Source organism: Macaca mulatta, chromosome 9 (assembly GCF_049350105.2).
Source record: "Macaca mulatta isolate MMU2019108-1 chromosome 9, T2T-MMU8v2.0, whole genome shotgun sequence".
In the NCBI taxonomy this organism is placed as follows: Eukaryota; Metazoa; Chordata; class Mammalia; order Primates; family Cercopithecidae; genus Macaca; species Macaca mulatta.
Genome location: NC_133414.1, coordinates 117,236,021 through 117,249,360, shown reverse-complemented (window position 1 = coordinate 117,249,360; position 13,340 = coordinate 117,236,021). Strand labels below are relative to the sequence as shown.

Here is a 13,340-nt window from a genome sequence, read left to right as displayed (position 1 = left end):
AATCCAGACTCTACCACCCTTATGATCAGTAATTTAAGTGTGTGACAGTATCTCCTTAAATTCCCAATAGCTATTCAGTTAAAAAATATATTTAAAAGAGTGTAGGTCATCCCTGGATGTCTCACAGATTTACATCTATTCAAGGATCAAATGAGATGAAAAGGAAGGAAGCAGGAAGGGAAGGAAGTAGGGATGGAAGGAAAGAGGGAGGAAGGGAAGGAGGGAGGGAGGGAGGAAGGAAGGAGGAAGGGAAGGGAAGGGAAGGGAAGGGAAGGGAAGGGAAGGAAGCGGGGGAAGGGAAGAGAAGGAAGGGGGCGAAGGAAAGGAAGGAGGGAAGGAAGGAGGGAGGGAAAGAGGGAGGGAGGGCAGGAGGGAGGGAGTGGTACAGAGTGGCAGAAATATAGTAACAAATTCTGATTACCTTCTAACTCTTTTAAAAACAAAACTAAATCAAATAAAACATATTCCCCCAAATGCATGTTTATGGCATGCATCTATGGTTGGCCTCCAACAGTAGATTTCTCCTGCAGAAAGCACATGCAGTTTTACTTAACAGACTCAGGTCAAAACAGAATCACCTTCCATTTATACAACGTTTTTGAGTTTCTCTAATATTCACCTTCTATTTGATTAACCTATAATCCTGGGAGGTGCTCCAGGCAAGGATGAGTATTCTCGGTTCATAGAGGAAGTTACAGCCCAGAGAGGTTAAGGAGTTTTTCCTGGTCTCAAGGCTAGAGGGTAACAGAGCCCTGGACCCCAACTCACAGGCAGGTGCTTGTTCTGCTGCACTTCTGCATCACCACTATTAGATTATTTGGCTCTGTTCTCAATCTAAGATATGCTAATTATATTTTTATACATTTTTATTTAAGCTGATTTTATTTTTCCTGGATGGAGAAGAACCCTTTAAGTATAAACAACTCTGAAAAGAATAAAATGCTTAAATTGGTACAAAATGATGCTTTCTGAGTCCAATTTTGTGTAAGAAGTACACAGCTGCACAAGGTACATAGTGGGTCATGTGTTTAAAATCTTGCAATTCCACTGCTAGAAGAGTCCCTTATTTGCAGGGACAATATAGAACTTGCTCATCACTCTCTCTCTCTCTAGGGCTCAGAACCATGTCTGACACATAGCAGGCCATCCCTAAATATCTCGAATGGATGAATAAACAGTTTTGCAAATAATTGCCCCATTACATTTTTTGGTAAGGCTGCCTATATAAAGGGTTCATACTCTGAAGCAGGCAGTCCCTGCAATTTGCCTTATGAATGTAAAATACCATGATGAGTTATGGACATTCCTCTTCAAATTACTCTGAAGATGCCAAAGAAATTACAAACAGGAGCCTCAATTTCATCACATTAACTCATATCCCCAGAAAATTCATTCCTGAGAGTTTGTTTCAATGAAAAGTCTCCCTTAGGAAAGGACTTCTCACCCCTACTCTGGGAAATAAGGATGGATATGGCTGTAATGGAGCTCAGGGCTTTTCATCTTTCCAAGTCATTAAAACACAAATTGGGGGAGGAAAGAGACCTGCAGGCAGATCTCCCTGGGCCTAGCCTGGCTGTAGCAGAACTTACATCCATCCGTGGTCCGCACCTCCATGTGCACCAGGTCCGCCTCCTTATCCAATCCGGCCACCGACCTAGGAAAGGAAGAGAGAGACAGAAGCTCAGTGACAACACCGATACTAGACAGAGAAGTGGGAGGCACTCAGGGTCAAATGCTACTCAGAAATCCACTTTCTCAAAGACGACCATCCTGCAGTCTGGGAACCAGCAGAATGTGGCCACTGGCAGTCCTCACAGTGTGGCTGCTCCTAGAAACTGTCACCTATAAGGGTCACGAGACATGAGTACTGAATGGTCAATGAGTCAATGATTCAAAAAAAATAGAGAAGAATACAGAGTGCATAGTCATGCTGGCCTACACCTTGCTCATGGCCTTCTCCACGTTGCAGCTTCCCAGAAGTTCTCTCTTCCCCAGTGTCTTCCATCTATCTCCTCTGTCTTAACCTTCTTGACTCCTTCCACCACTTCCTCCTCCTCTGCCCTCCCACTTTACCTGCCTGTTCTACCCAGTGGGGAAGACGATATTGCCTCAGTTTGGGCTGTTTGCTTCAAGATACTCCTTCCTTCCTGAGTTTAATCCTAGGTATCCTTCTTTATTCCTGCCTTGAAAATAACAAAAGTTTGGCAATATACATTCAAAATCTGGTCTGACAAGGACAAAATTCTCCTGGTGACCAAAGTGGAAAACCTTAAAGGTCTCTGGCCAATACCTAGAAGATGGAGGCCTAAGAATCCCTATAAATAATCCTCATAGACCTCCGAGCTTTCACACATAAAGCCCAGTCAGCTGTTTCCTAAATTAGAGACCCAGGCCAGAGTAAGGCCCAGAAAGCCCACTGAAAAGAGCCAACATACATGTTAAAAACTCATTTACTAAAGATCACACAATCCACTCTCTCTGGCAGGCTCTTACTTATAGTCTAATGGCTCAGATTTTATACACTATTCTAAGATTTGTATTCTGGTTTTCCAGTCTTCGATAGGGAAGCAGCAGCAAGTTAGAAATGGAAAGTAGAATTGAAAATGGTGAGAACCAAGAACTGATACTTCAATAGCAAGAGAAATGGAAAACTTGTGAAAAACAGACCTAAGAACTCAAAACACAATCTTCCATGCCACAAATCCCTACACTTCTCAGTAGCCCTGGGGGCATTACTGTAACACAGCACAATTCAGTGCTGACATCTATGTTGAGGGGCTGAAGGCACAGAAGAAAAGAAACAGGGGCTGATGGCATCCAGGGTACCCTGTTTAAGAAATTAAGGCTGCAAGTGGTATGTTTTAGAAAAACTAAAATGATTTATATTGGTTAAAATAAAATTATTAGTTCAGTTGCAAGTGGTATGTTTTAGAAAAACTAAAATGATTTGCATTGGTTAAAAAAAAATTATTACTTCTTGAAAGGTCAAAATTTAGTTATCTGAAAGTTCATTTATGTAAACTACTTCTTTTCTCAAAGAGGCTGAATGAATGAGGCTTCACTCTAATGGGTTATTTTTCCCCGTGATCATTGACATTCTATCATTTCCTTTTTCTTTACCTCATTTGATCCTAACAGCAAACCCCTAAGGTAAGGAGAGCAGGCATCATTAGTCATATGTGACTGAAGTAGAAATTGAGGCACAGAAAAAAATGGATGTCTGCCTAAGGCCACACAGGGACTAGGCCAAAATTAGAGAGACTTCCTGACTTCCAGCAGGAAGAGCTCCAACGTCCTTATCCACTCATCTCCCTGCCCCTCTCCTTCCCTAGCGAACTCTCATTCCTCTTTCCAAGCTCACTGGGCCTTGCCCCTCCAGCAGTCCTTCCTTCCCTAGTATCACTGCAGAGCCCTTTCCCTGCTCCCAAAGCATCCTTATCCCGGTGGCTCTCAGACGTTACAGCTAATGACAGCCCTGGGGGTAACTTTGAAATATACAGATGCCTGGGTCTCTTCACCAGACCAATGAAATAAAAACTTTTACAGATGGGACCAAGGCATCAGTATTTTTAAAGGTCGCAGGTGATTTCCATGTGCAGCCATGTTTGAGGACCACTGCTTTGCATGGCACAATCAAATCATGTATGCAACTGCTAATTCATTTCTGTGTCTTCTCTATTTGGTTATAAACTTTAAAGTAGGATCCTGTCTTATTTATTTTTGAACCATTGGGACCTATGTGTGTAGTACATATTAGGTGATACTTAAGTGTTTACTGAATTAATAAACAACCGATCTACCTGTGATAATGCCAAATTTTCAATGTAAAACACTTGAGGCCAGACATACAGAGGACTGAGGGCACCACAATGGACTATATGAATATTTTCTTTGGTCTGAAGCCACCCTGCTTTTTTCTTTTTTTTTTTTTCAGAAGGGAAATGTCTCATTTTATTAACCCAATGTATCCCAAATGTATTTGACCACAGTAATTTTTTTTAAATTTTTGCTTTAAGTTCTGAGATATATGTACAGAATGTGCACGTTGGTTACATAGGTATACCTGACATCAAACTATACTACAAGGCTACAGTAACCAAACAGCATGCTACTGGTACCAAAACAGTTATATAGACCAATGGAACAGAAAAGAGGCCTCAGAAATAACACCACATATCTACAACCATCTGATCTTCAACAAACCTGACAAAAACAAGCAATGGGGAAAGGATTCCCTATTTAATAAATGGTGCTGGGAAAACAGGCTAGCCATATACAGGAAACAGAAACTGAATCCCTTCCTTACACCTTATACAAAAATTAACCCAAGATGAATTAAAGACTTCAACATAAAACCTAAAACCATAAAAAACCTAGAAGAAAATCTAGGCAATACCATTCAGGACATAGGCATGGACAAAGACTTCATGACTAAAACACCAAAAGCAATTGCAACAAAAGCCCAAATTGACAAATGGGATCTAATTAACCTAAAGAGCTTCTATGCAGCAAAAGAAACTATCATCAGAGTGAAGAGGCATCCTACGAAATGCGAGAAAAATTCTGCAATCTATCCATCTGATAAAGGTCTAATATCTAGAATCCACAAGGAACTCCCTGTTTCTTTATAGCACGCTGGTACTCTCAGGATTAGAAGTTTCTCAGTTGTTATTCTTCCATTCTCTCCCCATGGTCACTGACAGAGTAGCATTCAGAGAACTGGCACCATACTGAAGAAGCCTGATTGTGGTCAATAAATACTATGTTCTGTTAACAAAGAAAGAAAAGTCTGCTTCTTGGGAGCTTAAAACAAGGCAACCAAACCAATAAAACAAGCAAAGAAACTCTTCACTCAACAGGAAGGCTCACTTCCTTCCATCTAGTTAAAATCTCACACAACTTTCAAGGTTGAAAGCAAGAATCAAGTCCTCCTGGAAACCTTCCCTGGTCATGCCAGCTCACACTGATCTCTCTCCTTTACAATTCTAGAGAATCCAGAATGTGGATCACACATCCTCCAGCACTTGCATTATTAAGCTGTTCTCTTGAGTTGGTCTTGGCTCACTAGAATGGACACCTGTGGTTTGGGTCTGCTCAGTATGCTTTCCTGTCATCCTTTATGGAGCTGTCTATCTGACTGCAGCTATGTGCTTTTGGCCAGGCTGGTCAATCACAGCAGCCCATCCCTCTGAAGCCCTGGGATGTCATGTGATCCAGTAGGGTCATGAGACATCTTGGCTATGGTGATCAGGTGATCGCAACTTAAAAGACACCCTCAAGACTTCTCTTACTGAAGCTGTTAGGAAAGAATGGTCTCTCAAATCTGGTCACCAGGAGAAATACTCCTTGCCTGGTAGGAATATCAGGTCTATAAAAATGATGTACATATACAGAGAGAAAAAAAATGACAATATGACAGAGAGACAGAGAGGAGGTAATATGAAGACAATAGCCAAAAGACAAAGTGAAACAGAAACACACAGAGATAGAGAAACAAACAGAGACAGAGACAGTTCATGCACGTGTGCAGTTTCACATACATTCACCACCCTCCCCCCACCCACACACACACATACATCTAGAGAATCCAGAGAGTCAGAGGTTCACACAAACAGGGAAATGCACTAAGAGACAGATAGACCACTAGACACAGCTAAAGGTCCTTAAATCTGAATCCATTTCTTAGTTCCATCTCAGGTTTGTAGTTTCTTGATACATACGAGCCCACATGGTGCCTTTGTTTGTGAAGGTGTGTGTGTATTTATTTGCTTAAGCTATCGATTACAAATAGAATGATTTTTATAAATATATGCAGCTCACCAGACAGTAAACTTCCTAAGGCCAGAGACCCTAATTATCTTTATTCAATATTTCTCCTGAGTTCCAGCACTACTCAGGATTAGGCTCCCCGCTGGAGGAAATGATAGGGGTAAGAGATTTGTACTTCAAAATTGCTCTGTCCCTAGGTCCACAGGGGAGGAAATTAAGCTGTTCAGCTGGCCAGAGGTATAGTAAAATAATTTGGATGCTGAGGGTAAGAAGAACATTCTTCACCACAATCTGAGCTGTGGCCTGAGGCCCTCCTCCAGCCCACAGAGGAAAGCCGCTGCCCACCTTCTGCCATGCCGATGGCGTTAGCCTAGGGCTTTTCAACGTTGGCACTGTTGACATTTTGAGCTGGATAATTCTTTGTTGTGGAAGATGTCCTACTCATTGCAGAATATTTAGCAGCATCCCTGGCCTCTACCAGATGCAGTAACCCTCCCGCAGTGGTGGCAACCAAAAATGTCTCTAGGCACTGCTAAATATTGCCTGGTGGGGATGGTTGGCAGAATCACACCCAGTTAAGAAGCACTGCCTTGGCTGGGCGCAGTGGCTCATGCCTGTAATCCCAGCACTTTGGGAAGCCGAGGCGGGCGGATCATGAGGTCAGGAGATCAAGACCATCCTGGCTAACATGGTGAAACCCTGTCTCTACTAAAAAAATACAAAAAATCAGCCGGGCATGGTGGCGGGCACCTGTAGTCCCATCTACTTGGGAGGTTGAGGCAGGAGAATGGTGTGAACCTGGGAGGCGGAGCTTCCAGTGAGCCAAGATGGCGCCACTGCACTTCAGCCTGGGCGACAGAGAGAGACTCCGTCTCAAAAAAAAAAAAAAAAAAAAAAGAAGAAGAAGAAGAAGAAGCAGCACTGCCTTAGCTGGACATGCTTAATTGCTTGCACTCTGAGCCTCCCCTGGTAACAAGGCAGCAAAAATAGGCATTCAGGAACTGCACTTCCTCACCTAGCACAAACTGCTGAGAAGACCATGAACTTATTGTTATTTCGAGCCATATCAATTCACCAGGAAACTATCTGACATTCATCGGGTGTAAGCAATCAGGTCCCTCGTCTTAAAGTCCCAAGTCTCCACTTCTAGAAACTCAATGCAAGGAAAGTACACACAAATACACCAAGCAAATAAATACATGATGCAAACATTCAGAGTTTTCTTCTTTAGGGAAAAGTGGAAGTCATAAGGGATAAACTTGTAGAAAAGTTTGGGAAAGTGTATATAATGATGATGATAAATGCTAATGGGTATTAAGACCATTCCTGTGTCAGGCACTGTGTTTGGTGTTTATAAGCATTATCTTCATTAATTCTCAAAATGAACTTTTAAGGAAGGTATCATTTATCTAATTTTTCTCTTCAGTAAAATAAGAATATCACATAATAACAATTCATTGATATTAAGAGTACACTATGTGTTAGCCATATTTAAAATGTTGATTTTGCTTAATCCTCGCATCAACTCTATGAGTTAGGAATGATTTTTTCTCTACTTAAAAAGGCACAATTAGTCATTAAAAGCTTAAACAACTTGCCCAAAGACATGTAGCCACGAAGCAACAAAACTCAGACTCAAACCAGGAAGGTGGCTTTGAGCCATAAGCTTAACTTCTCCTGTAAGCTGCCTCTCCTAGCTGGTGAGAAGAATGGGATTTGTGCCCATCCATCTCTCCTAGAGTAAGGATCATAAACATCATGCCTCATTGCCTCCCTTTCCCCAACATGTAAGTCCCTTTAAAGCAGCATTTTAGGAAATACAAATGCATTCTGTATGCATTTTCAATATTGTAGAGAATTTTGGTTCTAGACTACATGAATTTGGAGTCACTCATATTGAAGGTAATTGGTAAGAAGGAAAAGTTGAGAATAGAAAAAGGAGGTTGGGCCAATGGTAGAGGAGTAGTCAGTGAAGATTTTTGCAAAGAAACCTTAAGAAGGATTAAACATGGTTGAAGAAAAGAAAACTTAGGGCTTGGGCTTGACTTTTTTGAGGTCTGTGATGATAGAATGAGGTGAGGCATGTGTAACAGGGGCCATGACATTGCCACAGGTATTAAGGAGGGGAGCAGAGGCATGCCTGCTCAGATATGCCAAGCAGGTTAATAATTGCCCCTGGCACCTCTTCCCTCTCAAGCATCCAAGTTCCTTCACATTTCTAGGACCAAATTTAGGCCAGGATAGACCAGAAGGCCAGGAGCAGTATTCAGTGCAGAACTAGCCACAGGACACATAAAGCTCCCTGTGCTTAATATCTGCAAAAGAGTACAGATGAATTTTCAAGCATCCTATTAAAACTGTCTGAAAGAAAAAGACTCCTAGAAAGTTTCTAGAAAGCATCAGATAGTAAAGATACATTGTTTCAGTATATAAGTATATATTATTATTGCTAATGTAAATAAGTAATCAATAATTCCTTTATTTGAGTATGCTGTATTCCTACTTTTAATTAAATGACTATAAAACAAAATTTTATAGGACAAAATAAAGATGTGAAGATCAGGTATGAATTTATGAAAACCCTATGAACACTCAAAAAGTACTTAATCATGGGCCAGGCGCGGCGGCTCATGCCTGGAATCCCAGCACTTTGGGAGGCCGAGGCGGGCAAATCACGATGTCAGGAGTTTGAGACCAGCCTGACCAACATGGTGAAACCCCATCTCTACTAAAAATATAAAAATTAGCTGGGTGTAGTGGCGTGTACTTGCAATCCCAGCTACTTGGGAGGCTGAGGCAGGAGAATCACTTGAACCCGGGAGGCGGAGGCTGCAGTGAGCCCAAAATTACTCAATCATGAATTCTACCACAGGGATTTTCTGAAGACTAACATTCATGACTGGGGTAAAACTAATGTTTTCCAGTAGATTTTTCCAGTCTTCTTCAAGAAGGGAACTAGGATCAAGCCCTCTGTGTAAACTCTTCATCACATATGTGCAAATAATGATTTTTGGTTTCCACATCTATAAAATGGAAGTTCATAATACCTACTTCATAGAGTTAGAAGAATTAAAATGAGCTAAGTAGTAATCCCTGAGAACAGTGTCTGACACATAGGATGCAGTCTTTACATTTTGGCGATGACAATATTATATTCTATTGAAAGGACAGGATAAAATAATACACTTTCCTGCCTGTCTTCTTCCCCCAACTCCCCCACTGACACTTCTACATTTGTTGAGTAACTAATGATGGTAGTGTTGTTCAAGGCACTAGATATAAAAAGTCCTTGCTACTAAGAAGTTCAGTTTAGGCACCTTCTCCCTCTCTAGATTAAGGGTACATCACAAATCCTTGGAACCAACTCTTGACAAGGCTCCTGTAACAATCTGGTCTCCTCCCCAGTGAAGAAATCTTTGTACTGAGTTGCAAGTACCTTTATTCCCCCTTATTAGACACAATGCTTGACCTCACAGGGTTTTACTGGATAGTGTATCAATTGATCCTACCACAGCACTTGGCACATGGTAGATCATCAGTAAATACTTGTTGAGTGAATGGTTATAACACTTTCATTCTGTTAGAAAAACTTCATAAGCATGTGTCTGCATCTCAAAGACGAACTGTCTTATGACCAAAAGAGATCTCACTTTCCTCCCTGTGTCCCAGGTCATGTTTCTCTTTAGATTGTTCGCCTTCTTGAGGGTATTGTCATTAATCAGATAACAATTAATGAGCTCAATAATAGCACAAGAATCATCTGAAAATTTCCATATTTGGGAATCCTTTTGAGTTCTGACCAAAGACCAAGAAAGGACACAGGGAACAAAAGGAAGTAGGAAGCCACAGCCAAAATTCCAGGGAAGAAATGGAATCAGCTCCTCGAACCACACACTCACAGGTGTTACTAACAGAAGTGCCAGAAAAGGTCAAGTGGCTTTAAACTTATTTTTAGCAACTTAACCCTTTGTGCAAACAGTCTCCAAATCCTGCCATAAAAAATAGGTCAGACAGGAACTTCTTGGGAACCATAACCGCTCACCCAGCCATGATAGTCCTCAAGAGAGCTGGATGCTACAACCTTAGAAACATCACAATCCTGTCCATCCCCATTCATGCCAAAGACCAGAAACCAACCCTTTGTAAAGACACAGCTAGAGTTTGTGTCAGTGGCCATAGAATCCAATTTGGAACATTAGTACCGGCCTCTTCATAATGCACTTAGCTCTTGGTCTTGGAAGGGACTGGCAGGACCAAGATCCTGTGTGTTTTTCTCTCTTTGTGAGTATTATTTCCAAGGCAAAAACTTCCCCAGGAATTAAAAACACTGAATATTGGGATATGCATGAGGGAAATATTGAGGGTAAAATACTCATAAGGTCAAAGTATGAATGCTTTATAAACTGATTAGCTAGACATTTAAATTTTAAAATGATAATTTTATTAATATTATTTTAACTGACAAATCATAGTTGTATACATTCATGGGGTACAATGTGAAGTTTTGATATACTGTATGTATAGGATGTAGAATTATTAAGTCAAGTTAATTAACATACCCATTACCTCATTTATTTATCATTTTTTGTGGTAAAAAAATAAATGTGAAATATACTTTATAATTTTGAAATACACAATACATCATTTATTGAATAGGGAGTCCTCTTCCCATTGCTTGTTTTTGTCAGCTTTGTTGAAGATCAGATAGTGTAGGTGTGTGGCCTCATTTCCACGCTCTCTATTCTGTTTCATTGGTCTATGTCTATTTTTGTACGAGTACTATTCTGTTTTGGTGGTGGGATAACTTGCTAGCCAAATGCAGAAGATTGAAACTGGACCCCTTCCATATACAATATACAAAAATCAACTCAAGATGGATCAATGACTTAAATGTAAAACCCAAAACTACAAAAAAAGAAAAAAATCCTGGAAGACAACCTAGGAAATACGATTCTGGACATAGGAACTGGAAGATTTCATGATGAAGATGCCAAAAGCAATTGCAACAAAAGCAAAAAATGACAAATGGAATCTAATTAAACTAAAGAGCTTCTGCACAGCAAAAAATTCTATCAATAGAATAAACAGACAACCTACAGAATGGGAGAAAATATTTGCAAACTATGCATCTGACAAAAGTCCAGCATCTACAAGGAACTTAAATTTACAAGAAAAAAAAAAATTAAAAAGTGGGCAAAAGACATGAACAGACACTTTTCAAAAGAAGATATATATGTGGCCAAAAAGCATATAAAAAACAGCTAAACATCATTGACCATTAGAGCAATGCAAATCAGAACCACTATGAGATACCATCTTAGCCAGAATGATGATTATTAAAAAGTCAAAAAATAGCAGATACTGGTGAGGTTGAGGTGAAAAGGGAATACCTATACACTGTTGGTATGAGTGTAAATTAGTTCAACCGTTGTGGAAAGTAGTGTGGTCATTCTTCAAAGAGCTAGAAACAGAACTACCTTTTGACCCAGTAATCCCATTTTGGGGCATATACCCAGAAGAATATAAATTGTTCTATCATAAAGACACACACACGTGAATGTTCATTGCAGCACTATTCACAACAGCAAAGACATGGAATCAACCTAAATGCCCCTCAATGGAAGACTGGATAAAGAAAATATGGTACATATACACCATGGTGCACCATGCTGCCATAAAAAAGAACAAGATCACGTCCTTTGCAAGAATATGGATGGAGCTAGAAGCCATTCTTCTTAGCAAACTAATGCATGAACGGAAAAACAAATGCCACATGTTGTCACTTACAAGTGGGAACTAAATGACACAAAGAGGGGAACAACAAACACTGGGGCCTACCAGAGGGCAGACAGTGGGAGGAAGGAGAGGAGGAGAAAAAATAAGTATAGAGTACTAGGTTTAGTACCTGAGTGATGAAATAATCTGTACATAAATCCCCCATGACATGAGTTTACCTATAAAATAACCCTGCACGTGTACCCCTGAACCAAACATAAAAGTTAAAAAAAAAATAAAGGCACATTTAGACCAACTAAAAAAAATATACAATACATTACTATTGACTATCATCACCCTGCCATATCTCAAGATACTTCCCCAATTCACATCACAAACTTTCTCCCCCTTTATGTCTTTGTTCAAGCTGCCATTCCACCTGAAATACTCATTCTAGTCCACTCTACATATTCCCTGCTTATGGCCTAGCTCAATATTTAGCTTCTATGAAAGCTCCTGACCCTGGCTGAATATTAGAATCACTTGAGGAACTTGCCAAAAATATTAAATACCAATGCATAGGCTCTACTTCTTCCAGAAATTCTGGAGTAATTGGTCTGAAGCAATAGTCCTCTCATTGTGATTCTCATTGCAGCAGCTAGCATCAGAATCTTCTGGTGGGCTTCTTGGAACACCAATGCTGGGTTCCACCCTCAGAGTTTCTGATTCTGGAGGTTTGGGCCCAAGAATTTGTATTCTTAAGAAATACATAGATGACATGATGATGGTGGTCAGGACTCACACTTTGAGAATCAATAACCAGGACTCAAGTCTAGGAATCAATAGCTCTTAGATGCTCTTGGGTGATAAGAATGTGAAGTCAGAGCTGAGAATCATTTATTAGAGCCCAAGATACAATCTCAGACTGTAACAGGTGCTCCTTTCCACAGATCACCGATGCAGCTCAGAGCATAAATTCCAGAGCCAGACCCGGGGTTAGAGTCTTGGCTCCATCACTCACTCACTGGGGGATTCTAGGCAATTTGCTTAACTTTTCTATGCCTCAAATTGTTTCCATTGGCACAATGGGGAGGTAATAATGGCACCCCTGTCATTGTTTTTATGAGAGCTAATTGATTAAATGTATGCAAAACATTTGGAACAAAGAGAGGCACATGTTAACACTTTGCAGTATGTAACACTTAGTATAATAGTGCTCAAAATATCTTAAGTGCAACTAATATTTATTGAACACCTTTAACGTGCCAAGAATTTTACTATTAATTTAGATATATTATCTCAATCTTTAAACAAACTTTGAGACAGTAATATAATCTTTTTTTCTTTTTTTCAGATGAGGAAATGGAGATTTTAAAATGTCCAGTTGTGTAATTATTGACACAGAGCAAGAAAGAGATGGAGCCTGGATTCAAGCATAGTCTATCTCACTCCACCTTCAGTTATTTGTACACCTGACTTTTATCTCCTTCTTGATTTCATTCTTCTTAAAGATAGGCTCTAGATCTGACTAAACTGGATTTTCTTCCAGTGCCTAGCACCATGCCTCCCTGTGCATTTCTTAAATATCTGTTAAGCACATGAATAAATACATGAATAGGAACAATAACCCCAGCAATATGTTTAGGACAAATGTTGAAAAGAGTCCCATAATATGGTGAAACAGATTTCATTCATTTAATTAATCTCTAGGCAATTAAGTGAATAAAGTCTTCATTGTATATTATTATGCTGCTATTTTCACCATTTATCCTCAAAGCAGTATTGGAGCTGTCAAACACAGTCATCTGTGATTTGCTTGACAAATGTGATCGTCCTGCGAAAACGCTGGGGCAGCA

The 13,340-nt window shown here is 40.1% G+C and overlaps 1 protein-coding gene across 1 annotated transcript in view; it reads right to left on the bottom strand.

Annotated features, from left to right (window-relative positions):
- SORCS3 (sortilin related VPS10 domain containing receptor 3) overlaps window positions 1–13,340 on the bottom strand; it is a 609,576-nt gene that overhangs the window by 176,263 nt on the left and 419,973 nt on the right. Inside the window, exon 6 of the mRNA XM_015148111.3 lies at window positions 1,590–1,654. Coding sequence (XP_015003597.2) covers window positions 1,590–1,654 — 65 coding nt within the window. The remainder of the gene's footprint in view (window positions 1–1,589; window positions 1,655–13,340) is intronic.